The 25,666-nt window shown below is 39.2% G+C and overlaps 1 protein-coding gene and 1 long non-coding RNA gene across 32 annotated transcripts in view; one reads left to right on the forward strand and one right to left on the reverse strand.

The window, feature by feature from the left end:
• The window catches only part of LOC138148334 (uncharacterized), a 38,548-nt gene extending 33,921 nt beyond the window's left edge, over positions 1 to 4,627 (forward strand). Inside the window, exons 2-3 of the long non-coding RNA XR_011165031.1 lie at positions 3,012 to 3,170; positions 4,497 to 4,627. This is a non-coding gene — a long non-coding RNA (uncharacterized lncRNA). The remainder of the gene's footprint in view (positions 1 to 3,011; positions 3,171 to 4,496) is intronic.
• The window catches only part of DLG2 (discs large MAGUK scaffold protein 2), a 2,470,643-nt gene continuing 2,447,127 nt past the window's right edge, over positions 2,151 to 25,666 (reverse strand). For all 31 annotated transcript variants that reach the window (XM_069070968.1, XM_069070969.1, XM_069070964.1 and 28 more), the window contains 5 exons: positions 22,460 to 22,561; positions 21,822 to 21,994; positions 18,713 to 18,822; positions 13,707 to 13,798; positions 2,151 to 7,496 (listed from right to left, as the gene is read on the reverse strand). In XM_069070968.1, the coding sequence (XP_068927069.1) occupies positions 7,390 to 7,496; positions 13,707 to 13,798; positions 18,713 to 18,822; positions 21,822 to 21,994; positions 22,460 to 22,561 (584 nt within the window). In that variant the 3' untranslated portion in view covers positions 2,151 to 7,389. The remainder of the gene's footprint in view (positions 7,497 to 13,706; positions 13,799 to 18,712; positions 18,823 to 21,821; positions 21,995 to 22,459; positions 22,562 to 25,666) is intronic.

Below are 25,666 nucleotides of genomic sequence, written 5' to 3' on the forward strand. Positions count from 1 at the left end.
TCCAGTTAATGAATTAGAGATGCCAACTTGCTATTCAATAAAAATGAGGTCAGTAAAAGTAAAATAATAAATTCCACTTTCAGGTTCAAAGGACTTGAAAAATTCAGTGTACTTCTGAAAAGTGAGGTTCATTCTTCCTCAGGTTTTAAACAAGGAAGGGCTACTTCAGATTATCTTTCTAGTTATAACACTGCTTAAAAAGGGCCCCTTGCTTAAGGGTCAGGGGATCTGTAATTAGTCTCTATTCATCTCTCTAGTTTAGGAAAAACTACATAAATCAATTAATCAATCACTAAACATTTGCTAAATGACTCCTAGGAGCTAGGCACTGTGCTACTGAGAAACTCCCTTTGCCTTAGGGAATCTTAGCATTTCATAGCTGAAAGTTGGCTAGATCACCTGAAGCATACCTTTATGTCTAAGTCTTAGGTTATGTGTATTTGAACTTAAGAGGGATCCTTCAAGTCATTCCAATTTAAGTAACCTGACGCAAATCACACAAATTGGAAGAGACAGCACCAGAATTCGAACTAGGGACTGTTACTCTAAACCCAGTGTTTAACAAGTGAAAGGATCATAGAATTTCAGAGTTGGAAGGGTCTTCAGAGGTCATTTGTAAAATGAGGGGGTTGGATTTGGTTCATGTTCCACCTGACTGAATGAAATTTGATCGAATGATCCTATGATCTATCAAAGTATCATGGGAATGTGGAAAGAACATTGGACTTAGATTCAGGAGACCTGGGTTCTCTTTCAACTCTTCTAATCTGTGGGATCCTTGATGGGTCACTTCATTGCTCTCAGCCTTGGTTTCCTCATCTGTAAAATGGGGGCAATAATATTTGCATGATTTGTCTCACTGGTTTGTTGTGAGGGAAGCATTTTAAAAACACTGGAAGTGCAATAGAAATGTGAATTATTACTCTGTAGTGCCATCTTTACCAAAATATGAGTCCTGAGATATTTTGGCCATTATATTGTTTAATTTGGATGCCTTTAGGTTGCTCTAGATATATTGGAACTGATTATTAATATGATCGAAAAATCAAAACCAGAACTGACCTCAGAAGGGCTGATTTGATGGCCAAGTGTAGATGTGGCCTGTGTCAGTACTTAAAATTGAGGTGAAAAATTTGGTCTGTTATCTGAACAACTGATGTGTTTATCCTCTGCATTTCCTGACATGTTCATATAGTTGAGGCAAGTGTGAAGAATGGACTGAATTTTTGGATAACAACCTCAATTTCCCACCTGACTTTGACTTAATGGAGAGAGGTGAATTTTGTTCTCTTAGTGTATTATTCTGAAATTTTTTCCCCTCTGACCCTGGGGATTTGACTTTGTTTCTAACATGACCATAGCTTCTTAATGAAAACCACTTTAATATACCATGGGTGTGTAATTACTTTTAGGAAGGAAGATACTCTTTAAGACTCAAGAGACCCACCTGCTAGACTCATTTTTGTCACTTATTAGCTGTATGACCTTGGGTGATTCACTTGACCTCTCTAGAACTAGTTTATCTCATCTAACTAGATGAAATTCCTGACAGTATATTCTGCTTCATAAGACAGACTAAGAGCTGTAAGAGACCTTTGAGTCTTCTAGTCTGACATTCACCCCTCCCAGCTCTAAGACGGGTCTCAGAACTTAAGATTCCAAGATTAGCACTCCATATACACAATGCCATAGGCCATCTTTATCCTACTGTTCTCTGAGTTCAAAACTGGATAAATATGAGTGAAAAGGAAATGAGGAGAGACCATGACAGGATCATAGATTTAGAGCTGGAAGAGTTGTTAGAGTCCAACACCCTCATTTTACAGGTGAGGAAACTGAGTTTTTTTGATGAGGTTACTTGACTTGCCAGAGCAAGTCAGAGGTCACATTGCTATTAAGTATCTGAGGTGGGATTTGAGTTCAGGTGTTCTTGTGTCTAGGTCCACACTGCCTCTCTATCAACTCTTTGGATTTCCCTGAAAGAAGACTAATTATGCTTTGTGAAGAAACCATTTGCTATAAAGTGTAAAAATGTTTTAATGTCTTATAATAAAATTCATGACATATTTATAAACACTCTATCAAGGATTTACAACCGAGCCACGATCGATCGCTTGGAATGGAATAAATATGCAAGGAGACAGCTCGTATGAAATATACATCTCAACTTTATAATTGTGTGTGCTTTATTCTTTACACAAATGGAATGGATGTGTCAAATATTTACACTTAACAGGAGTGTAAGCTGTATAATGTCTCTGTAAAACCCCAGTTCAGACTCCAGGTACCCCCAACTACAGCTCAAGGTGGAGAAACATCCTGTCAGAGAGAATCACATCACCACAAGTGTTAGAAACAAAGCATCAACTGGGATACAGCCTGGCATATTTGAAAATTCAGACACTCCAATGGAAACTTGGGAAACACAAAATTAAAAGGGAAAAGAAGAAAAGTCGGTCATTCCCACTGGGAGTCAACAGTGCCATCTGCTTCTCTTTCCTGATGTTTTGCTAATGATCTACTGGGCTCCACCACTCAGATAATCGATACCTAGATGTCAGACCATCCCAGCTTGTTCTCAGGTGCTCCTTTGGTGATGGGGCAGGCTACTATATGCTGTATGTTAACTAGTCCTGAAGAACAGGGTGAAGAAAAATATTTACAGCCTTGTGCCCATGTGCCGGTATTGGTACAGATCCCTACACAAGCCCAATATATATATATATATGTGTATATACAGTATATATAATGGGTATATACTATAGATATACATATATAAAAAAACACAACAACAGAATTTGCATTTAGTTCACTTTCAAAATGATTTTCCCTGGGGGATGGGAGAAGGGTGGGAGGTTCTTTCACCAACTTCAAGAGAACTGCCCCCTCTTGAGAAAAAAAAAAAAGAAACAAGAGTGAACCTCTTAGTCCCTTGCTTAAATGTTCTCTGGGAATGTGACAGGACAATGGATATAGTTTTGACCAGCAAATTAATTTTGTCTCAACAATAGAGCTGAGTGAACTCAATCAGAAACCAGCTGGAGTCCATGGCTAAGAGGCCACAGAGGATGCTTCTTATGGAAAGAGGAAAAGGAATGAGAAGAAAAAGAAAAGAAAGAAAACCTCTCCCCTAAACTAAAACATCAGTTCCATAAGTGGCCTGGGCAAAGGTTTGACTCCTTATGGCAATTTTTCTTTCTGGTCATTATTTTTGCTCCTTGCTTATCCACAGGTGGCTTCTTCCTGAGTGCCAATGAGACTCCAAGGTTCAGACTGGTCTTATTTTTAGAAGGTATTCTTGCAGTGACAGTGCAAGGTCAACCAGTTTTCAGTAGGAGAATAAGAATCCCAGGAAGTATTAGCTGTCCTCCATCATGGCACTAGGCTGTTGGCCCGGAATTGCTGCTTGCCTGTAACTCACATTCAGCTTTCATCTACTAGAGAAGCAGGAACAATTCCATGCAAGGTGCATTTCCTGATGTCACCACATGTGAAGCAGAGAGAGTAGAAAAACTGAGGGTGAAGGACAGAGGGAGAGGGACAGAAATAGAGGATAATGGACGGGGTGGGGGGGAGGAGATGAGGAGGAAGAGGAGAAAGAAAAGAAAAAAGGGGAGAGAGACAGCGGATGGGGCTCAGGGATAAATAAGATGTAGAAAAATAATAGGGAAGGAAGAAAAGAAGGAAGGAGGAGAGAAAGGGAGGGAGGAAAGCTAAAGGAGAGAGGAAAAGGAATGAGCAGAGGTAAAGAGGAAGGAAAGAGCTAGAATGGGAAAAGGAAAGAAGAGCAAAAGAAGATGGAAAGAGATAGAAAAAGGAGGGATGCAAAGAAATGGAGAGAGGGAGAAAGTTGAGAGAAGAAAGAAAAAGAGGAGAGAGGGAAGGAGAACAGTGAAGGAAGGAGGGGAAAAGGGGCTATTGGATAGGGGAAGGAGAGTGGTATACTCTAACCTGGATTTTGTCCTGGAGGATTAGCTATAGGTATGCTGAGACAGCTGGAACGTGAAAGCAGAGAGTGGGGTTTTTCCTAGGTGGCCTCCCTGAGCACCAGTGGCAAACAGGAGGCTATAGGCTCAGCAGAGAAATTAATGGAGGGCTGGGAGGGAAGATACCGCTGCCCATCTGCGCATGAAGAGCAGAAATGAACATTTACGTGAATTGTTGCAAATGGGCAATGAGATTTAATTTTTGGTTGAGTAAAGACCCCTGTGGTGCTACACATTGTGCCAGAGCATGCGAAATAGCACCAGTGACACGGTCTGGCACATTCCCGAAAGGGGCCAGTGTTTGCATGTTGTATGGTGTGGGGGTTGTGCTGTGCCCACCAGTGAGCCTCCTGAATGGCGGGAGGGAGAGAGGGAGAGAAGAAGATAAAGGGAGAGAGAGAGAGAGCGCCAGTTCACCATTTGTTCGCAGGGTTAGCACCAGTCTGGTCCGAGGCTCCAAGTGCATTGGCACTAGATGTAACTGGAATCATTTTCCTGCCTTCTCTGCAGAAGTTACAGTTGCTGCAAAATCTCGGAATTGCAAGGAGCACTAAAGACTGTGTGAGGATGGGAAGCACAAAACATCAAGACGGCAAAGCCAATGGAAGAGGAAACCCTATAGGGAAAAAAAGACTTTCACCTATCCTCTTGGTGAGTCTCCAAGCTGATATATAATATTTAAAAATCTATATTGGAAAAAAAAATACCAGTGCCAACTCTAAGCTGGAATCATCCAGACAAGGAAAATAAATAATATACTATATACTATAGAACAGAAGATTGGTGGGGGAGAAACTTGATTGTATTCAGCCACAATACCACTAGCAATTGGAAAGAAAGCACAGCACACGACCTCAGAAAACATGTACTCAGTTAAGGAGAGTCCTGGAAAAGGTTGCATGCTTAAAGGGGAAGAAACAAAACACTGTCAGAGTGGTTTGGCAAGAAAGGAAAGCTGGGATAGCAGGAGAAAGTTCTGGTGTCAGAACACAGCTTGGGAAGTGGGAGGGCAGAAGTAATTTCAGTGAAGGGGGCCTGAACCTGAGACAATAGCAGTTAGTGGACGTGGAAATCTCTTTAGGATCTGAGGAGCTCAGCAGAGTTCTCTGAAAGCTTAGATTGTAGTGGTGGTTGGGGGTGGAATCTGGGAATGCATGGCTAGCCCTTCTGTCTGTTGACCCAAGACTCTAATTGAATGCACAGATGGATTTGTTTTATTTCTATTTATTTATCTTTTTTTTTTTTTGGAAAGGAATGGAGTGGGGGTGGTTTGCAATCAGACAGACAGATAGTACTCAGAGCAAGGCGGACAACTCAATTTCTCTAAAAGGGACCTGATCTCCTGTTTTTACTGCAAAGAAACACCATTAGCACTGATGGTTGTCAGTTGCCCTTGTCTCTCTTCACCCTTGCTGATGCACCTGTTTACTGCACAGTGTGGCAGGACACACCTGCCAGGTCTGGAGATGCCACAGAGATAAGGCTGTGGGGCTTGGCCTCTGCACAGAGAGAGCCCATAGGCAGTTCCAGGCAAGGTCACTCAAGACTCTTCTCCCTAAACAACTGGGTGAAAAAAGCTCTGATGTAGCCAGAGAGCTAGGAAATGCTGAACTTTGTCTCTTGGTTCAATTTACTATTGAAATTTGGGAGGTTATCTACTTTCTCTTTTCACTTGGTCCAGGTACAGTCCCATGCAAGGTTGTGAGGGCAGTGCACCTCAGGAGGTTGGCAAGCCCTTCCTCATGGCATGGCATGGAATTATCAGGCCTGTAATCAGTCAACACTCAACAAGCATTTATTAAATGCTTACTGTGGGCCAGGCCCTGAGCCAAGCACTGTACTGTAGCTCCCAAATCAGGCACTTCCCTTCTTACCCTCCGAGACAGTCAGCAGATCTGCGATAAAATTCCCCAGAGGTATAAATTGTTCCCAACTGTCCGTCCCCAAACCCTTGGTGAATTAAGTGGAAAGAAGTTACTGGTCAGTTAGAGTTTATGCCAAAATGTCTGCTCAGTCTTTGACAGTTCTGGGAGGGAACTTGCAAAAGAGCTTATCCAAGGCTTACACTCAGGGCTCCCTTACGAGAGAAACCCTTGCACTATTCTTTGTCACTGATGTGAATTTTGCCCTCTAAATAACCATCAGCTTAAACGTACATTATCTCAGCTAAGTCTCAAAAAGAGCCTAGAGGCCAACTCATTAAGCAGTGGTGTTCCATAGGAATTTATTCTCATGAGTCAATGGGAAATCATAGGATTTAGTGCTGGAAAAAAGACCTTAGAAGTCAGGTAGGCCAACTCTTCCTCTTACAGATGAGGAAACTGAGAACCAGGGATGGGAACTGCCTTGCCCAGTGTTACATAGTAATGAACAACAGAGCTGGGATTTGAGTTCAGTCCTCTTGATTCCAAATCCAGGGATTCTTCCATAACATCACATCTCTCTGTCAGGGGAGGAAACTTAGGAAGGAGAGGTCTGACTTTTAAAGAAATTAAGTTGTTGCTGAAAAATCATCAACAACCAAAAGGATAGTGCAACTTTTAATTTCTCTAAATCTGACAGTCTGCTGAGGGGTGTAATATACTTTGCCTTTCCATTAGTTAAGTCTTTACAAAATATCTCACAAAAACATTTTTCACCTATATAAATTAGTTTCTATACATTTAATATAATTTTATTTTATAAATTATTCCATCTTTAAGTGCCTTCTTTCGGTATATAAATGGTAAAATAGACAATCAAAAATCATAAAGCTATTCCCAGATGGAACCCCCCTCCCCCATCATCAATAAGGTAAATGCTCCAGACACTCGACAATTTCATGGAATGCTTTCCTTTGTAGGTACTGGTCAAAACAACTATATGGTCACCACTTCCCGATGCAATGGTGTCTTTGAAGGGAACCATTTTCTTTCTTTCTGATTTTTTTTTCATCGTTGTCTCTTTTTGCTAAGAAATCAAAGGATGTGCATAGTTACAAAATTCCATGTGTACCAATTACAGATGTGCAATGACAAGCTTGGTGAGGTTCAAGAGCTGGGAACTTTTCTTTAAAGAAATCAACACACAGAACTCAGCCATTACAACAGGTTGGGGTGCCCATTGAGTCGAGGAGGCGGCTCGAACCTCTGGACAGAGAGCCCCATCAGAAATCCATACCTACACCTGGCACTTTGAGCACATGACGTCTTTCCCACATACGGCAAAAGTCCTTGCATTTCTACCTTTTGGCCCCTCAGTTTCCTTCATGGCTTCACACACGTTGTGTTGTACATTCATAAAAATTCACATTGACTGCAAGAACATAAATGCAACAAAAACATAAAAGCCTCCACGTAGTATATTATATATTTTTTTTTCTTCTAAATACTCTTCTGTCATCATCAGAGGTGTAGCAGCTAATTTATAACTTCTCCTTGGAAGGGATCCAGATGAAAGGGCCGGATTGTTCTTCGATAACGAGTTTGCATTGGTTATATATATCTTCTAAGGTTTCGCCTTGAACAATAGCTGCAATGAAGACACATTTATGGTTAGTCTCAGAGGTAGGTTCTGGGTAAAATAAAAAGTGTTGCCTTCTGGGATCACTCCAGCTCAAAAATCAGTCTCTCTCTTTTCTCCCCCTCCCTCTGTCTCTCTTCTCTCTCCCCTCACATTTTCCTGGGGTATATCACCTGACTCCCAGACTTTGTTCTTCTTATGGTCTACGCTCTATCAGAATTTTGTATATGTGTTGTGTCCCTTATAGAGGCAGCTAGGTGGCATACAGTGGAAAGAGTGATGGAGCTGGGATCAGGAAGAGCTGTGTTCGAATCTGGCCTTAGATACTAGCTGTGTGACCCTGTGCTTTTTTAACCTCTCTCTACCTCAGTTTCCTCAACTGCTAATAATAGCCCCTACTTCCTAGGATCAAATAAAATAATATTTGGGAAGTTCTTAGCATAGTGCCTGGCACATAGTAGGTACTAAATACATGTTTTTTGCCTGACTATTTTATAAAGGTGATCTATAATTATTAGGGTTCTTGCTACTGTATAGAATGACATGATGTAATTATATAATAATTTTAATTTAGAAGCAGCTAAGTAGTGCAGTGGATAGAATGCTGGAGTCAGGAGGAACTCAATTCAAGCACAGCCGTAGTCCCTTACTAGGTGCATGACCCCAGGCAAATTGTTTAAACTGCTTGCCTCAGTTTCTTCATCTATAAAATGGGGATAATAACAAGACCTTCCTCTTAGAGTTGGTGTGAGGATCAAATGAGATGATATCTGTAAAGAGCTAGCACAATGCTGGCCAGTAGGAGCTTAATACATGCTTATTGACATCCTCTTCCTTATGTAAGCTATATAAACTATATAATTTATAATGCATGTAAATTATACAGGGTGTCCCTAAAGTCTGGACACATAGGAAATCTCATTAATTATGCATATTTTCAAGAAATGAAGTGAATGAAATTTTCAACAACATTTTATTAATTAGCATAAATGAGATTTCACAGGAAGACATAGGAGACACATAGGAAATCTCATTAATTAATTAAATCAATCTCATTAATATGGAAAATAGCCCCCAATAGCTAATGAAAGCTTTTATTCCATATAAAATTGTCATGGCTAAAATTTATGCTAATTAAGTAAAATGTTGAAAATTTTCATTCATTTCATTCTTGAAAATATGCATAGTTAATGAGATTTTTCTATGTGTCCAGACTTTAGGGATACCCTGTATAGTTTTACGTAATCCTAGGGTAGGAAGGGACCTTTGATATAGTCTACTCTAGCTCCTTTATTTCTCAAGGTGAAAAAACTAAGACCCAGAAGGTCAGATGACTTGTACCTTCTGTCTTTTAGCTGAAGGCTCTTTATACTATACCATACTGCCTTTTACCAGCAACAGTCCTGAACAAGGAGATGCAAGACCCAGAAGAGGTAATTCTCAGTCAACAAAGAAAGACCAAGTTATTGGACTGGACTCACCATAGGAAGGAGGAAGGTAGGAAAGAAACATTTATCAGGCACCTTTGGTGAGTGCTTTGCAATTATCATGTCATTTGATCTTCACAACAACCCTGGGAGTCAAGTGCTATTATCTCCACTTTACGGTGGAAAAAAACTTGAGGCAGACAGAGGTTAAGTGATTTGCTCAGGGTCACACAGCTAGGAAGTGTCTGAAGCTGGATTTGAACTCAGATCTTCCTGACCTTAGGTCTGGTTCTCTATCTACTGTGGTACCCAGCTGTCTCAGGTTTAGAACTAGAAGGGATTTTAGAGACCATGGAATCTAAATGATTCATTTTACAGATTAGGAACTGGGGCTGAGAGAGGCCCAGGATCACACAACTAGTATCAGAGGTGGAGTCTGAACCAAGGACTTCTTAACTTAACAATATCTCATATTAGAAACATAAAGGTTTTTCTGTATGCATCAGTTAACTTGCAATTACCATCAACCAGAAACACCCAGTCATTTCCCAAACATCTGGGCAATTTGGATGTAATGTTTCCAGAATTGCTATGATAAAATAGAAAGGGGAATATATATCAATATCTATGTCTATATCTCTATCTCTATCTCTACTACTTAAAAAATAACTACTAAGTAGAAGTTAAGGAAAAATTTCCAAAATCTTCTGTGCACATCGCAATGAGAAACTCAACTGATGAAAACTCCCCTGTCCCCCACCTCCCATATGTATGTATGTATGTATATACACATTGGACAGGTCTTTAAAGAAGTCAGCATTATGAGACTATGGTAGCTTTACCCATCTCTCATGTCTACATTATCTCTTTGTCATTTGAGTCCCTGTATTTCACTCACACCAAAAACAGATTCCTGTTTCTCTTCCTGTTCTCCCCTAGTTTAGCATCCCAAGCCAGAAATTCTTACCATCCGAGCTACAGTCCAGAGCCTTGGCCATTGGAACAATTCTTTAATTATGTCTTATTTTAACAAAACTTGCTATTCAAATTGCATCTGATAATGTCCTATAATTTATTATTGCCATAGTTAAAAAAAATTTCCTTTCAGAAAAATTCTTTCGTTGTTGTTATATGATATAACACAGAAAAGCACTGGGGACAGTCTCAATAACAGGTGCTGTGGCAGATAAAGGTTTTCTTTTTTTTTTTTAATTCCCTCTTTAATTGAGAGATAACACAATTCTAAGTGAAGATTTCACAGCAAGTCCTTGAGGATTTTTCTTAAAACACATTTTTACACTAATTTAGTCCCTTTCTTGGTGATATCTCAAGGTGGGAATGGGACTATGAAAAAAAAAGGCCTTTCTTGCCCACCTGCTTTCAAATTTGCTTTCTGGGAATTACAGAGAAATGAAAAAAAAATCTACCCACTGAACAATAAGAAATGCCTTTTCTTCAAATGGAGAGATTATGTATTGTAGGGGTGGGTAAATGATCAGAAGAACACTTTCTACTGAGATAAACCAATATGAATTGCCACTGGAGGCAGAATACACCTTTGAATTGCCTTGTCTGTGTGGATAGGTTCTAGTCTAATTATCTACTATAATTAACTATATATTATATATGTTATATATAATATAGTTATATTATATATTATAATACTATAATTAAACATATAAATATGCTTAGCACATCATATATAGTAGGCACAAAAGAATGCTATTATTATTATTATTTATTATATTAGTGACATGACCACAAAGCCTCCCATGTAACACTTGTGACAGTAGTGAGATTGGAACCCTAGCTTCTGAATCCAATGTTCTTTCCCACTGTAATGTATCCTTTTATGGTGAAAAATAACTTGTCTGTAAGTAATTAATTCACCTTTCCCTTCACATAACCCACTGAATACATGTACAAAATGCCAAATGACTGACATTTCCTAAAGTCTGAATAAAGTAGACATGAAAAATTCAGATAGGCCATGTGCCTTGTTAGGTAACAAGAGATGTCTGGGTAAGTAATTTTAAAATTACAATGGATCATTCATTAGGCAGGCACATATTGTTTGCTTAACCCTCCCATCAGTCATGTTACTGTAGAAACCTGCCACGTGAAGAATTACCCAATTTCAGAGTGGGGAGGGAACTTGGTTCCCCAGGTCATTCTATTATCAGGAAAAGAAACCCATCTACAGGTTACCCAAAAGTGACCAAGCAGTTTCTGCGCCAAGACTTTCAATGAGGGGGAACCCTCTAGTTTCCCAAGCAGCCCCTTCTTCTTTTGAACAGCTTTAATTGTCGGGAATTTTTTCCCCCTAAAATTAAGCCTAAATAGCTCCTTTGCAACTTATTGAATTGAGTTGAATTCTCTTACTCTAACCCTAAAGATTTTTTCTTTGTTATACTTTGTCTTCTCAGTCTTAACACAGAGACATGGGGGACAGAGGAACACTGGGGAATGAATACGCAACAGATTTTAAAATGGTATTTATTCAGATTTGTCTTTCTGCCACCCAACATTCTTATTCAAAGGCCATTGGAGGCAGAATATGCCTTTTCTGTGGGGATGGGTTCTAGTCTAATTATCTACTATAATTAACTATATATATTATATTATATAAAATATATTATATAGTATATATAATATAGTTATATATTATAATACTATAATTAAACATATAAATATAATATATAGTCAAATCTATATGTTGTCCCTAACACAAAATACTTTGGACAGGTAGGTGGCAATGTTTTCTCTTCAAAACTCTCACCTCTTCAGTATTTTTTCAGTTCTCATTTCTGGGAGAAAGGAATAATTTGATGCTTTAACTTACTAATTTCCCTGAACAAAGAGGGTATTTCTCTATGTCTGGGCCATCTGCAAGCAGTATTAGGGATAGCAATCAAGAACAGAGTGGGATGGGGATGGTAATGGTACCAGATAGCTGAGAGTGCTTGAAATCATATTAGGATGGGCAATTAGTATTTGAAGTTGGAAATCCAGATTCATAGATCATAGGTCATTATTAGGCCTAAAATGGACCAACACCCTCATTTTGATTATAAGAGAACTGAGGTCCAGAGAAATTAAGGGACTTGTCCAAAGTCACATGGGCTGTGAGTCATAGAGTTAGGACAGGAGCGTGGGTCTTCTGACTCTAAAGCATAAAGTATTATAGAGTATAATCCTTCAATTTTTGAGTTTTTTTTTTTTTTTTGCTTTCAGATGGCAGTTGCAGTTAAGTGACTTGACCAAAGTCACATGGCTAGTAAGTGTTAAGTGTCTGAGGCTGGATTTGAACTCAGGTGCTCCTGACTCTAGGGCTGGTGCACCACCTAGCCATCCCCTAGAGTTTCTTATATACCTATAGTGGTGTCTTCCCTTCCCAATAAGAGGAGAAATAGTATGAATTTGGGAATGGAGGAGAAGGAAGTGGAAGCCATGATCTTTTCCTTTCTCACTATCCTAGGTCTGCCCTTTGGTCAAGGAGGTGATAAAATTAAGGAAGGAGGTCTTTGGGGGTCCTACTGATTCTATAGACTCGTAGTAATAGTCAACATTTATATAGTTTTAAGGTTAATAACATGGTCACTAATTTGGATCCCTCATGATACAGATGAGGCACTAAAGTCCAGCTAGGTGGTACAAAGGATAAAGTGCACAGCCTGATGTCAGGAAGACTCATCTTCCTGAGTTCAAATCTGGCCTCAGAAATTAGCTGTGTGACCTTGGGCAAATCTCTTAATCCTGTTTGCCTCAGTTTCCTCATCTGTAAAATTTGTTGAAGAAGGAAATGGCAAACTACTTTAATATCTTTGCCAAGAAAACCCCAAAAGGGCTCATGAAGAGTCAGACATGACTAAAAAATGATTGAAAAATAAAGATTTGTAAAACACTTTATATAATAATATTTCCTTAGCACTTTAAAGTTTACAAATTGGTTTGATATACATGAATTCTTTTGACCTTCATTACAATGCTGTGAAGTAGGCAATACAGACATTACTATCCCCTGTTACTGTTAAAGAAACAGAGGCTCAAAAGGTTTAAGCGACTCCTCCATGTGCACAGGGCTAGTCAAAGTTAGAGGCTCAATTCAAACTTAGTCCACTCTCCATATTGTTTCATTTTTGTCTTTGTATCCCCAGTGCCCGGCACACAGTAGGCACTTAATAAAGGTTTGTGGGTATTGTCTGAGATATCTTATCTCATTCGATCCTTCTAGCAATACTGGATCTTCATTATCATGGGAACCCCGAGAGACAGTAGGGCATCTGCTTGGCATGGATTAATTTATATGGCATCTTTACTAGGTGAGAGATTTAAGAAAACACAACCATTCCCTATATCTGGGGTCATTTGAGAATAAATTCCCCATTACAGATGGGAAGACTGGGCAACTTTTGTGAAGCACCCAAGTTCTCCTAGTGAATGAAATGGGTGAGACTAAAGGAGATTTAAAGGAAAGAAAGAAAACATATTTCTGCTTAGTTTCTCTTTTAAGTTTTTTGAAAAATTTTCAAATTATTTGAAACTTGAATTCTATTCAATGTATTTCAATAAACACTGCTTAATGCCAAAACTGAACAATGTGAATTCTGCATCAGTGAGGTGCTGAATGAAAACTATTGCAGACTGTCCAGTACTCTCATGTCGCCCTAAATGTCTCGAGGACCAATTTTATGCCCCAGATGTGACTCTGCTTACCCACTCGCTATCTCATAGGTCAGGGCATTCATCTGCCTTCTAACAGCACATGGTACAGTAGCTGATGAAGGCCTACCTGTAAAATACTCTCCAAATTCTTGCTCTAACTTGATAGCTCGGTCATAGGTTTTCTTGGCTTGTTCCTCTGTGAGACGCTTATTCATCTCCCTAGGAAAATAAAGGATGAAATGTCAGTTAAAATATACCATGAATGAATTATTATTCATTCATGAAACTGCTTCCCTTTCCCCATCCTACCTCCCAAACATACATACCACAAAATAAAATGTAAAAATAAGCCCTGAGAATTTTCTTGTTCCTAATTTAGCAATGTAATATCTAAAAATATTGTGATTCAGTCTTAACCTGGTAGTTTTAGTAATGGGAATTCAGTGCTTTGGGAAGCAATTATTATTCAGCGGCTATTATTATTATCATGAAATTATACTGAGCTAGAGTTTATCTCCTTGTACCACCCATTGCTCCTCCCTCTGACCTCTGGGACCAAACAGAACAATGTTAATAATCACTCTTTCCCATGTCAGACCTTCAGAGCCTCGAGCACAGCCATTGTGTCTTCTCCTTCCTTCCCTCACTGTTACAACTCTGTTTTCTTTCTACCATGCCAAGAATTCCTTTATCTTCACATATTCTTCAGATAATATGGCTTTTTGTCATTTTACCACTTTGGTTACCCTCCTTGAGGATGTTCATGTTTGTCAATGTTCCTTTTAAAATGCGGCTCCCAGAATACACCCCCATACTCCAAATGACAGTGAGAGGAAAAAGGAAAGGAAGGAGATAATTGACATTTTTGTCAATTTTCTATTGGATGTTTATAGCTAACAGAACTGAATATTATTAACATGGAGTTTATAGGATCATAGATTTTGAGGGTCAGGCAGGTGAAACCATGAGCCCACCTTGACTTTCATTTCCCCTCAGACCTTGATGGAAGCAGCCCAAGACTCTGAACCCAACAGCCTGGGGATTGACAATGTTCCCCTAAACCTTTGGACCTGCTTCTAGGTCAGCCCCTAGAAGACACTCCTGGGAGGGCAACCTTTGTGGAAATGGAGCCTGACCACTGCTCCTATGGGTACTTCAGCCACAGCTATTGAAGACCCAGAAAAGAAATTTGTCACTCTCCAAACTCTAGGTGCTGTCATGTAGTGACATTATAAACTGGTATGATTTTAGCAGAGGAAATGACGTTCAAGAAGAGGCATTGACATCTGTTTTGCTACTGCACCCTAAGGACCCTGGGACCTTTCCATCTGACTCGAAGCTGAAATCTTCCACAAGCGTTGTCTCCCCCATTAGAATGTAATGCTCCTGGAGAACACGGTTTGTTTTCCATTTTTATTTGTATTACCAGAACTTAGTACAGTACACATTTCTCCCTATTCCAGTTCATCTTCCATCCTGCTATCAAAGGAATCTTCCTAAGTCACAGATGTAACCATGTCACCCTACTATTCAATAAACTCCTATGGCTCCTCATTACTTCCAGGACCAATTCAAAGCCCTTCATGATCAGGGGTCCTCCCTCCCTCCCTTTCCAGTGTTCTTACACCTGATTCCCCTCTACAATCCAATGACTCTGATCTCCTTCCTGTTTCCAACTGAGATAATGTGTAAAAAAGTTTTATCCAAACTTCCTAGTACTTTATGAATGTCAGTTATCAGACTGGTAATGGTGGTGAGGAAACCTCACTTGCCTAGTCAGTCACCCTGTGACCAATGGTAGTGTACTGGTTATCTGAAGTGCTGATAAAAACATTTTTTTGATGACGATAGAAATTAAAAAAAGAATCATAGAATGTTAGAACTACAAGGGATGATACAATTCCCCTCCGCCACACTCATTTTACTGGTGAGAAAACTGAGGAACAAAGGAGTCAAGTCAGTGGCAGATTGAAAACCAGGATGGGAGTCTCTTATTTTGCCTGTAGTGGTCTTTCCCTGAAATCAGACTTTCCTAATGTTTTTTATTCAGTAAATCTTTTTCAACAAGAACAAAAAAAAATGTTGTGAACATACAGAGTAATTTAATATACTACTTAGAAGTGTCAGAATTTGATACAATCACTGCATGAACACCAAAATCATTGACTGTGACAGTTTTGATTCACTTCAGAAATAAACCTATAATGCTTCAAACCTATACATGCCTACTGGCTTGGAGGAAAATCTGTCTGTCTGTCTGTCTGTCTATCTATTTTCTGTCTGTCTGTCTACATATTTGTAATGTAATTGGGTAATTACCACTTAAGGAACCATTAAAGAAATTTTAGCCTGAAGACTTTGGTCCATAGAGTTCCCAAACCACTAAATGGGAATCACTGCTCTAGATCATACCAGAAATACCTTGCCTTTAACATAAATAGACTTCAGGTAAACTTTCATTACTAGAGGATCAATTCATCTATTTTACTTAAACTAAAAGGACCCACTCATTCATTCATTTGGTAAACATTTATTTAATGCCTAGAGTGATGCTTTTTCTAGGCTGTATGGGGGAACTCAGAGATGAATAACACAAGGGTCTTGTCCTTACAACACTATAGTTGATCTATTTAGGCAACTTCCTGCTCACCTGAGTGTGGCAGAGACAGAATAGAGAAATGAGATGTAGCAACAGTTAATATTAGAAAGATTTTATCGCAGCATCTGCTCACCCCCATGCACTCTATGGCCCAGCCACACTGGTTCGCTTGTTCCCCTTCCTCATCTATAGTATCTCAACTCTCACCTCGGTGCCTGTGTGTCCTTCCTGTGCCTAGCATGTTTTCTTAGCACCTCTTGGAACCTGTGACTTCCTGTAAGGCTCAGTTCAAATAACACCTCCTTATACAAAGCCTTTAATGCTCTTCCTCCACCCCTAGAAATTACTTTGCATTTACTTGCTCAAGGTCATAAGGCTTGGCAAAACCAGGAATAGAATTGAGATATTTTGACTGTAAGTCCTGTGTTTTTGCTAAGAAAATCATATTATTAATAATGAGTAGTATTTATATCATGCTTTCAGGTTTGCAAAATTATTAACTTAATTAAAATTAATTTAAGTCAAATTAATTAAAAGTATTAGCATGTTAACTCATTTGATCCTCACAGTAATCTTGCTTTAGGTGATATTATTGTCCTCATTCTACAGGAGAAGAAACTGAGACTGAGAGAGGATAAATGACTTGTCTTGAGTCATCCAGCTAGAAACTGTAAGGCAGGATTTGAACTCAGGTGCAAATAAGAGAGATTAATTTTCACCTGGACATGGAGAGATTCTTTGAGGGAAGACAAAGACATGTTAATCCTCTTGCCCAGAACTGGTGTTTGTGGGCAATACACAAACAGAAGAGGCATCTTGTAAAGGAGGCTTGGCCTTGTGGCTTTATGCTATAAAGACAAATGCCCCTTTGAATATAAAGCAGAATTTGACGGGTTTTGAGCACATCAGGCAGGCATTCACTGAGGGATTATAAAATGGGATATGAGCATGCATGCTGTAAATGAGATAACAGAGAAAGAACCACAATGCTGAGAAGTGACAGCGGCCACACATTTGTTTCAACTGACCTAGCAACTACTTTTCCGGAATGGGAAAGGAAGGGCCCCCAACCCTGCTCCCAAGTCAATCCCTAAGGGTAGGTATACTCTAGAGAATAAATGCTCCCCAGAAGCTTGCCTTAGCCTAAAGGTGACTTTCTCTGCATTTGGATCCTGGGGACTCAGCTGTACCAAATTAGCCTCCATTCTCTCCCCTCCTCCCTCACCCCCATCCTCCCAGAAGCAAAGCAGTCAGTGTGCCTAATTTTGCTAAGCCTGAAACTCCATGAGGTGGAACAACTATTGAAGGGACAGTACCTGGAGGAAAATGTACAGTACCCTTTCATGGTTTTATTATTTTTAACTTGAATCTATTTCAGAAAGAAATCAGGTTTGTAGACTTCGAGACTGAAGAAGTATCTTTAATCCAGGGCTCCCTCATCCCCTTTTTAAGCATAAGGAAATTGAGGCCTAGAGAGTTAAGTGATTGGCCCAAGGAGACTCAGGTAGCAAGGAGGAAAGGTAGCATATGAACTCATGAAGTCTCAGGGAAAGTCGCTCAGAAATACCAGCCCTCTGGTCCCACTCTGCCCTGCCCTCCACAGAGATGTGTCCTTCCACTCTATGATTTCCTTCTGCAATACATTACTTTGCAACCACAACCAACTGGAGCATCCCTAAGGTTCTCCTTACTGCCTAAAAGTAGCATCATAGTGGAAGAAATGAATGTTCCCCTTAGGCATACTGGCAATAGCAGCTACCTTCTTGCCCCCACAAATCAACTGCTTTCCAGACTCAAACAATACTGTAGATCAATACAGACTAAATCCTTTAATATGAAACATTTCCTGGTGGCTCTCTGGTTAAAGGGGACGGAGATTGGGAGCTGTGGAGAAGGAAGGGGCCAGAAGTAAGACCAGGCATTAAGGGAGAAAAATGATGAGGTTTTTTTTTTTTAAGTTTAAGAGCTAAAGACCTTTGGAAGTAAAATTTGTGCTGATTGATATTTGGGCAACACCCAGTTTGAGCAATAGGTATAACTCATAGTTGTCATATTTTTGAGAGAAAGTATTATCGATGACAGTGACCTATACTTGGAGTTGTAATTAAGGCAAGGTAGAATCTTATTACAGAGAAAACCTAAATGCCAAGGGAAAGAATCTAAAATGTCACTTGTTCCATATACCCAAACTCATTAATTTTCATTTCCCCTGGAACTGCTGCCTCAAATGAGAGGCAACTCAATTACTACTGCTTTCTAGCAATTAACCTAACTCCTTCCCCACTCCCTCAAGATCCTGGGAAAGTGGGAAAAAACTTAGGAAACAGGAATGCACACATCTTCAAGGAACCATTGGCCCTCTTCCCCAGGGTGAGTCAAATAAACTCTAATTTTATAGGGATTTGGCAGGGAGGAAAAGGAATGCATAAGAATCTGGCAGTAGTATCATGAGCTTCAAAACAGAGATAAAAAAGCATTATTGTGGAAACCCAAGGGGATAGGGAGGGAATGGGGATGATCTCTAGTATACTTACATCAATGGTTCCAATGACTTCGGCTTAATGAAGATGGCGATGGGATAGAGTTGTGCGACTTGTAACCGCTTGATAGCATTTCCTGATACATCGAGTATGCAGTGTTTGCCCTGGTGGAAAAGGATGTGTGGAAAGCCTTAGTCAAAGAATCAGAGTTTGGAAGGAAACTAGCTCATCCAATTAATCTCCCACACAGTGCTGGAATCCTCACCTGCAGCATCTCAAAAGAAGGATTTATTTAGCATTGCCCAAGATGGGGAGCAGAGTGGTCAGTGATTAGGGGCTCTCCTCCCAGAGGGAGACCATTCCATTTTGGCATCCCTTTATCAGAAAAGTCTTCATGTTGGGACAAAATGTGCCTCCCTATAACTTCTACCAATTGATTCTAGTTCTGGGATATAATGATATGATTTGATTTCTCTCAGGCCAAGCAAAACAAGCTTTCATGTAACAGCTTTTCAAATACTTGAAGAGATATATGATGGTGCTACCCAAAGGTCTTCTCCAGACAAAACATCCCTAGTTTCTCATAGCCCACGGCTTCCATTCCTCTCACTCCTGGTAGTCCTCCTTTGTAAAATGTTCTTCCTAAAATATGAGCCCCAAATGGTGCATAATCCTCTAGCCTCCGGTGACCTCTTCCCTTCACAGTGTTTTTTTATCTGGGTCACACATTTAACATTTAGCTAATTTTTAGGGATTAGAGAAAATGCAATGATAAGATGCCAAGGAAAGGCCATACTCCAGTTAAAAAACTTGCCTGGGCTAATTTCAGAACAGGAGGTATGGCTATAAAATACTATATCAGTCCAAATAAAGGCCAAACTTTCCCTTTAAATTTTGTTCACACAAAAGTTGAGTGTGGCCTCCAATGGTATCCTCTAACTCTACTGAAATTGTCCTTTTGGTCTGTTTTCATGAATGAACTTGTCACATTTTAGACAGATTTTTGAGGAATGGACTTTGTATATTAAGAGAGCAGTGTAAATTTGGGTGTTGTGCAATTTTTTCTAGTTATTTCTTAGTAGCTATATTGGTAAAGTAGTTCCTTTGGCTATGAATATTTCTTACAAGGATTTTGTTTTGGTATTAAATGGAAGGTGAGGGGAGTAGGAGAGATAAAATAAAAGCTTATTAATTGAAAAATAAAGTAATGGAATATACATATATATATTTTAAAAAGATCTATTTTCAAAGTGCTGTCTATATCCAGTGGCCTATATTCTGATCACTAGAGGGTATGGTTTTCTTGCAGGTCCCCTAAATCACCCTTGGCAGCAATTGCCAAATAGGGTTTCTTAAATGATGTTTTTTTAAAAAATTGCAGCCTTGTGGTAATAGCTTTCTCAAGGTTACTACTTTGAAGTCTGCACCCTTTTACCCAAATAAGTTCTAGATTGTAGAAAAAATATCAATGTTGTTACTTCATGGCATTTATTTGGTTTGGCTTAGATTGTAAGGAATAGCAAGAAGTGACTTTACTAGAACCCTTGGGGAAAAGTAGATACATTCCTTCCATTAGGTTCAACTTCCATTAAATGCAGGCTGGAAGTGCTTTATATGTGGAGAGAAAGTGGAATATTGTAGAGAGGAGCAGGTCAAAATCAATGACATTGGATGACTACTTATCCATAACCTCAATGTGAAGAAACAACTGAGTCCATCCAGTACTTGAATTAAATAGGAGCTCAGTCTGTTAGTTCTAACCTATGCAACTTTATGCATACATTCCAAGTTTGCTTCTTAAGAAGCACTATTGTCATATGTGTGTCCAAATAGTTACTGCACGTCCGCTACTCAGAACAGTTCGAAATAATGAAGAGTATAGTTACATGCACAACTAGAAAAACTGAAGCACGTGTTGTGAGCTCCAATATGCCTGTGGATCTCTGTCATCAAAGTGGGTACTGCCTACATATTCTGTGTGACTCGCATATGTTTTCCTATAAATTATCATATAGGCAAATTATGCTAATTTATAGCAACACCTCCCCCCTACAGCTGTACAGTTACATGTACAAATGGAAAAACTGAAGCAATTACTGTGAGACTCCAGTGTGCTCATGGGTGTCTGTCATGAAAGTGGGCTCTCTCTTCCTGACGATCCTGTGTGACTCTCATATGTGCTCCCATAAATTACCACATGGACAAACAATTATGCTCATTCAGGGCAAAAACAATATGCATAATTGTAGCCAATAGGACATATTGGTTCTTGAGGAAAAATAAAAATAAAAGCAACCTTCCAGCATGATATGTTTATTATTTTTCTTGATTATCACTAATGATGAATTGAACAACATATTCCCATTAAAATTTTGAAGTCTTGAGTTTATACAAGCAAAACGAAAAACAAAACTGTTAAGATCAAATCAAATTGGCACATTTAGTCAGAATAAAATTATTTGCTCCTAAATTCCTTCATGAAGTTGGTTCATAGCATCTAAAAGGCACCCTAGTCAGTAGATCAAGGTATGAAAAGATTTAGAGGCATCATCTAGTAAGAAGCCCATGCTTGTTACTGCTGCTGGTTTTCCCACTCTCTGCCCCAGCTCCAGGATCCCCTAAAGAGAACAGTTTTTCTCTTCCCTTCCAATCAGGGACTTCATTTTCAGCAACCTAAATCACATCCTTTGCTCTTCTTCACTCATTCTTCCTGCTCCTCCCCCTGGCTTCTGCTGCCCACCACCCCTCTCCCTCATCTCAGTGGCTCTGGGGCTTATCATAAAGTAATAATCTGGAATGTAATTATCACAGAAAATAGAGAGAACCACAGACTCTTTATGCTCATGATATTGGAAAGCCACCACAAAACAATATCTTGTTCATGTGTGTGTGGGGGGTTATTACAACTCTGTCATGAACAAAATGAAAACCTGCAAACTTCAGCAGGTAAACGCATTTAGATTTTTAGGTCCTTTCGCATTTCTAGACCATCGATCCAAACAACTCTCATATTAAGAATGGAGAAGGCACAAACTCCTAATCCAAAGTGATGGACTGACTGCTTGGAAATTTCACAACTCTATTCTAAAAAGGATGTACCCATTCCAGCTGGGAAACAGACTATGGTCCCCCATGGTGCTTATAAGAAGATGAGCAAACATACCCTTTCTGCAACGAATCGCACAGATTGAACGCTGGTTCCGTATAAATTATCGTTGTACTGCCCAGCTTCTATAAACTTATGCTCTTGGATGTCTTTTTCCATTTGCTCTCTTGAAATGACAAAATGATAGTCTCTACCATCCACCTCATAGTCACGTTTTGGCCTTGTGGTATCTGTGAATATAGAGAAGAGGAGATTCAAATTTTTAGGAATTCTTCCCAGCCCTCCTGTCCCACTTGTCAGTCTATAATTTAGGGTTAGAGCTATTAACAGTGTGTATGGTGGTGGTGGTGGGGATTACTGTCTCCTTGTCATTCAGTGTTAGATTTTATAATAAGGTAATCAAATGAAATAACATGTGTAATCTCATCAGACTGGTAGGGATAAGCAAATGAGATGATATGCAAAACACTTAGCAACCCTCAAAATGTTACCTAAATACTGGATGTTATTATTTATTCATCAGAGAATAAGGTAGACACCACCTTAAGAAGGCAGAGGTACACAGAAATAGTACATCAGAAATGGCTTTCTATGATCACAGAGTTGGGGCTGAAGCACAAAATTCTATATTGACATCTCATCCCACAGAAGGATCCCAATGCTACTTAGGGAAAAAAGAGAGAGATAGTACTTACGAGGTACACAGGAGCCAAATTTGTCAGGGAATTCTGATATCAAGTCATCATTGATCCGGTCCTTCATAGGACCCAGAATAATAACTGGCCTAGTATAATTAACTGGGAAAAGGGAAAAGAAATGTGTTAATACAGAAGCACACTTTCCATTTTCACCTCATCAGGAGTATAAAACCATCACTGTCCTTGAGATTCCTATGATGGAATAAAATGGATACACATTCTGCCTACTATTTTTTTTCCCCTGGATAAAGAATCTGTCAGTATCTAGAGTGGGGGTGTTGATGTTTAAGAGTGAATCTGTCTCTCTGTGCCCAAATACTGGAAGCTACTCACATGGATGAGTGACAGCTCTGTTTATCAAAAAAAAAAATTAAGTACTTCAAAGAGTATAAAATGCCCTTTATTCCCTCTGGTTGTACTGACATGACATAAGCACAGTCACTAAATTTGGTCAGTTCAGTGGGAAAAAATTAGCTAAATTGGGTCACTGTATGGGACAAAGACTTTGCTAGCAATTGTATATTTTTTGTAGTATTTTTTTGACCCACTAAGCTAAAGTCATTGCATGTGTTCTGTCTGATTACCTCAGTTTCTGAATGTCAGAGGTATTCTCATCCAAGGGTGAGAACACTGAATTAGGAGCCAGTAAGCATAGCTTGTAACTGAATTGCCACCGCTAATTCACTGTGTGAACTTGTGAAAGTCACTGCGCCTTAGTTTTCTTGCTTGTGAAATGAAGAGATTGAACTATCATGGCAACATGATAATTTTCTTTAAATGTGGAATTCAGAAGTTATGACTTACTTTGCTTGGAATCTGAAAGTAGAATTAATACCAATGGCTGCCAGTAGGTAGATTTTAGCTCAGCATATAGAAGAAATTTCTAATAACTGGATGTAGCAGTAGGAAAATACAATGAGTTGCTTGAACAGGTAGTGAGATCACTAACACTAGAGGTATCCAAATGTAGAATAGATAAACATTTGCTAGGGATGTTGCAGATAGAATTCATGTCTTGTATAGGATTGGGTGACCTCTAAGGTACCACTTTTTACATTCCAGATTGTATTGCTCCCTTAATTTTCTAGGGAGGAATGAATATTCTTACATGAATCAATTTAAAAAAAATAAAAGCAACAACATCTGAGTCCTTCTACTATGCAGTGAATCAAGTTGTGATTCAGACTTCCTGCTGCAAATGAATCAATCAGCATTTCTTAAGTGTCAGGACACTGGCAAATGAAGATATGGCTGGTCAATGATCTTTTGATGTCATAGAATAATACCTAGTGTTCTATACTCTCTGCCTGTATATAGATCATGCCTGTGCATGATTTCAGGAATACAGAAAAAGGCTCCTTCTTTTCAGAGGATTCCTTTCCCCACCCCATTTGCTGAATGACATTTTTCAAACTAAATTTTCTCCTTTTGAACTATCATTTACTTACAACTTAGTGTAAATGAAGGTCTTTGCAAGAAGGAAAAAGCCTGACTTTTCATAACCTGGAAATCCTTGGCCAGAATCATTGATGTTGGAAGACCACTTTGGCCTCCATGAGGGTGCCTTGGGTGAGGAAGAGGCACAGAACAGAGAGAACTTGGATAGTACCCAAGATAAACTTTGCTGACTTAATAATTTTGCCTATGGATGATAGAATTTTAGAGCTAGGAGGGCCTTTTGAGATCATCTAATTCAATCCTTTCATATTATAAATGAAGTAATCCAGGCCTAGAGATGTGGTATGATATGCCTAAAGTCATACAAGTAGTAAATAGTAGATCCAGGATTCAAACCCAGGTACCCTGATTGCAAATCAAAGGTTCTCTTTCTGGATTTTACTTATCCCCCATCCCCTCCCGCCCCACCCCATCCAGGGTTGTTGTGAGTGTCAAATAAGGTAATATTTACAAAGTGTTTAGCAAAGTATCTGGCATATAGTAGGTGCTTCAAAATGCTTTTTTCCAGTACACCATTTTGCTTGGCCCCTTTCTACTATAAGGCATGGCCAACAACCAAGTCAGTTTCATTCCAAAGAGATCTTTCCTACAGAGAAGATTCAGAGGTATCAGGGATATTCTCAGTGATTTCAGAAGAGTCATTGGAAGATTTCAGTTGAGGCCCTCCATTAAAATAAATTTTTTTTACATAAGTCTGTGCTATCAATTGGCTTCTAGCGGGTATCAATTGTAGACACTTGGTCAAAAGTGGCCTCTTATGGCAAAGATTCTGGCCAAGGATTAGCTCAATGAATGTGTAAACTCTGACCAGAGTCCCACATCACCTAAAGATATTTTTTTTAAAAAGCACAATAACCACTAAGTTTTAATATGAATAATAACAGCTAATGTTTTTATGATCACTTTGAAGTGTGCAAAGCAGTTGACATACATGATCTCTTCTGAGCCTCATAACAAAATACAGCTGTAAGGGGCCTGAGAGGTCATCTAGTCCAATTGCCTTGATTTGCAGATGAGAAAATAGCCTCCTAGAGTGGGAGTGACTTGCCAAAGGTCACACAGAGAATTAGTTGCAGAACTAGAATTTGAACACAGGTCCTTAGACTCCAAAGCTAGCATTCTTTTCATTAGATTAAATACCTATCACCATAGATTAAATGCACTACCATTAATATCAAGTATTAGCATTTCTATTCTACAGAAGAAGAAACTGATGCTCAGAAAGATTGTCTAGTGAGTAGTAACAGAGGCAGGATTTAAACTTAGGTCTTTCTGATTCCACATCCACCACTCTACCAATCTGTCTTTCTACATAGGTCAGCTGATAAATATATCTGGTCGTCTCAGAGTAGACAGTCATGGAACATATTGTTCTAGGCAGCTAGATGGCAGAGTGGATAAAATACTGAAGTTAGGAAGACCGGAGTTCAAATTGAGCCTCAAACACTTACTAGCTATGTGACCCTGGGTAAGTCACTTCACATCTATTTGTCTTGGCTTCCTTAATTGTAATATGGCCTAATAATAGCATTTACTTTTCAGGTTTGTCGTAAGGCTAAAATGAGATAATATTTGTTAAGTGTTTAGCACGTTGCCTAGAACATAGTAGGCACTCTATTAATGTTAGTAGTTACTACTACTATTACAACTACTACGGCTGTTGCTGTGAATACTGCTGCTGCTGCTGCTGCTGCTGCTGCTACTACTACTACTACTACTACTACTACTACTACTACTACTACTACT

The sequence above is a fragment of the Petaurus breviceps genome, unplaced genomic scaffold (assembly GCF_028583685.1).
Source record: "Petaurus breviceps papuanus isolate PSGF00001 unplaced genomic scaffold, PetGlider_PUasm1.0 90823, whole genome shotgun sequence".
Lineage (NCBI taxonomy): Eukaryota > Metazoa > Chordata > Mammalia > Diprotodontia > Petauridae > Petaurus > Petaurus breviceps.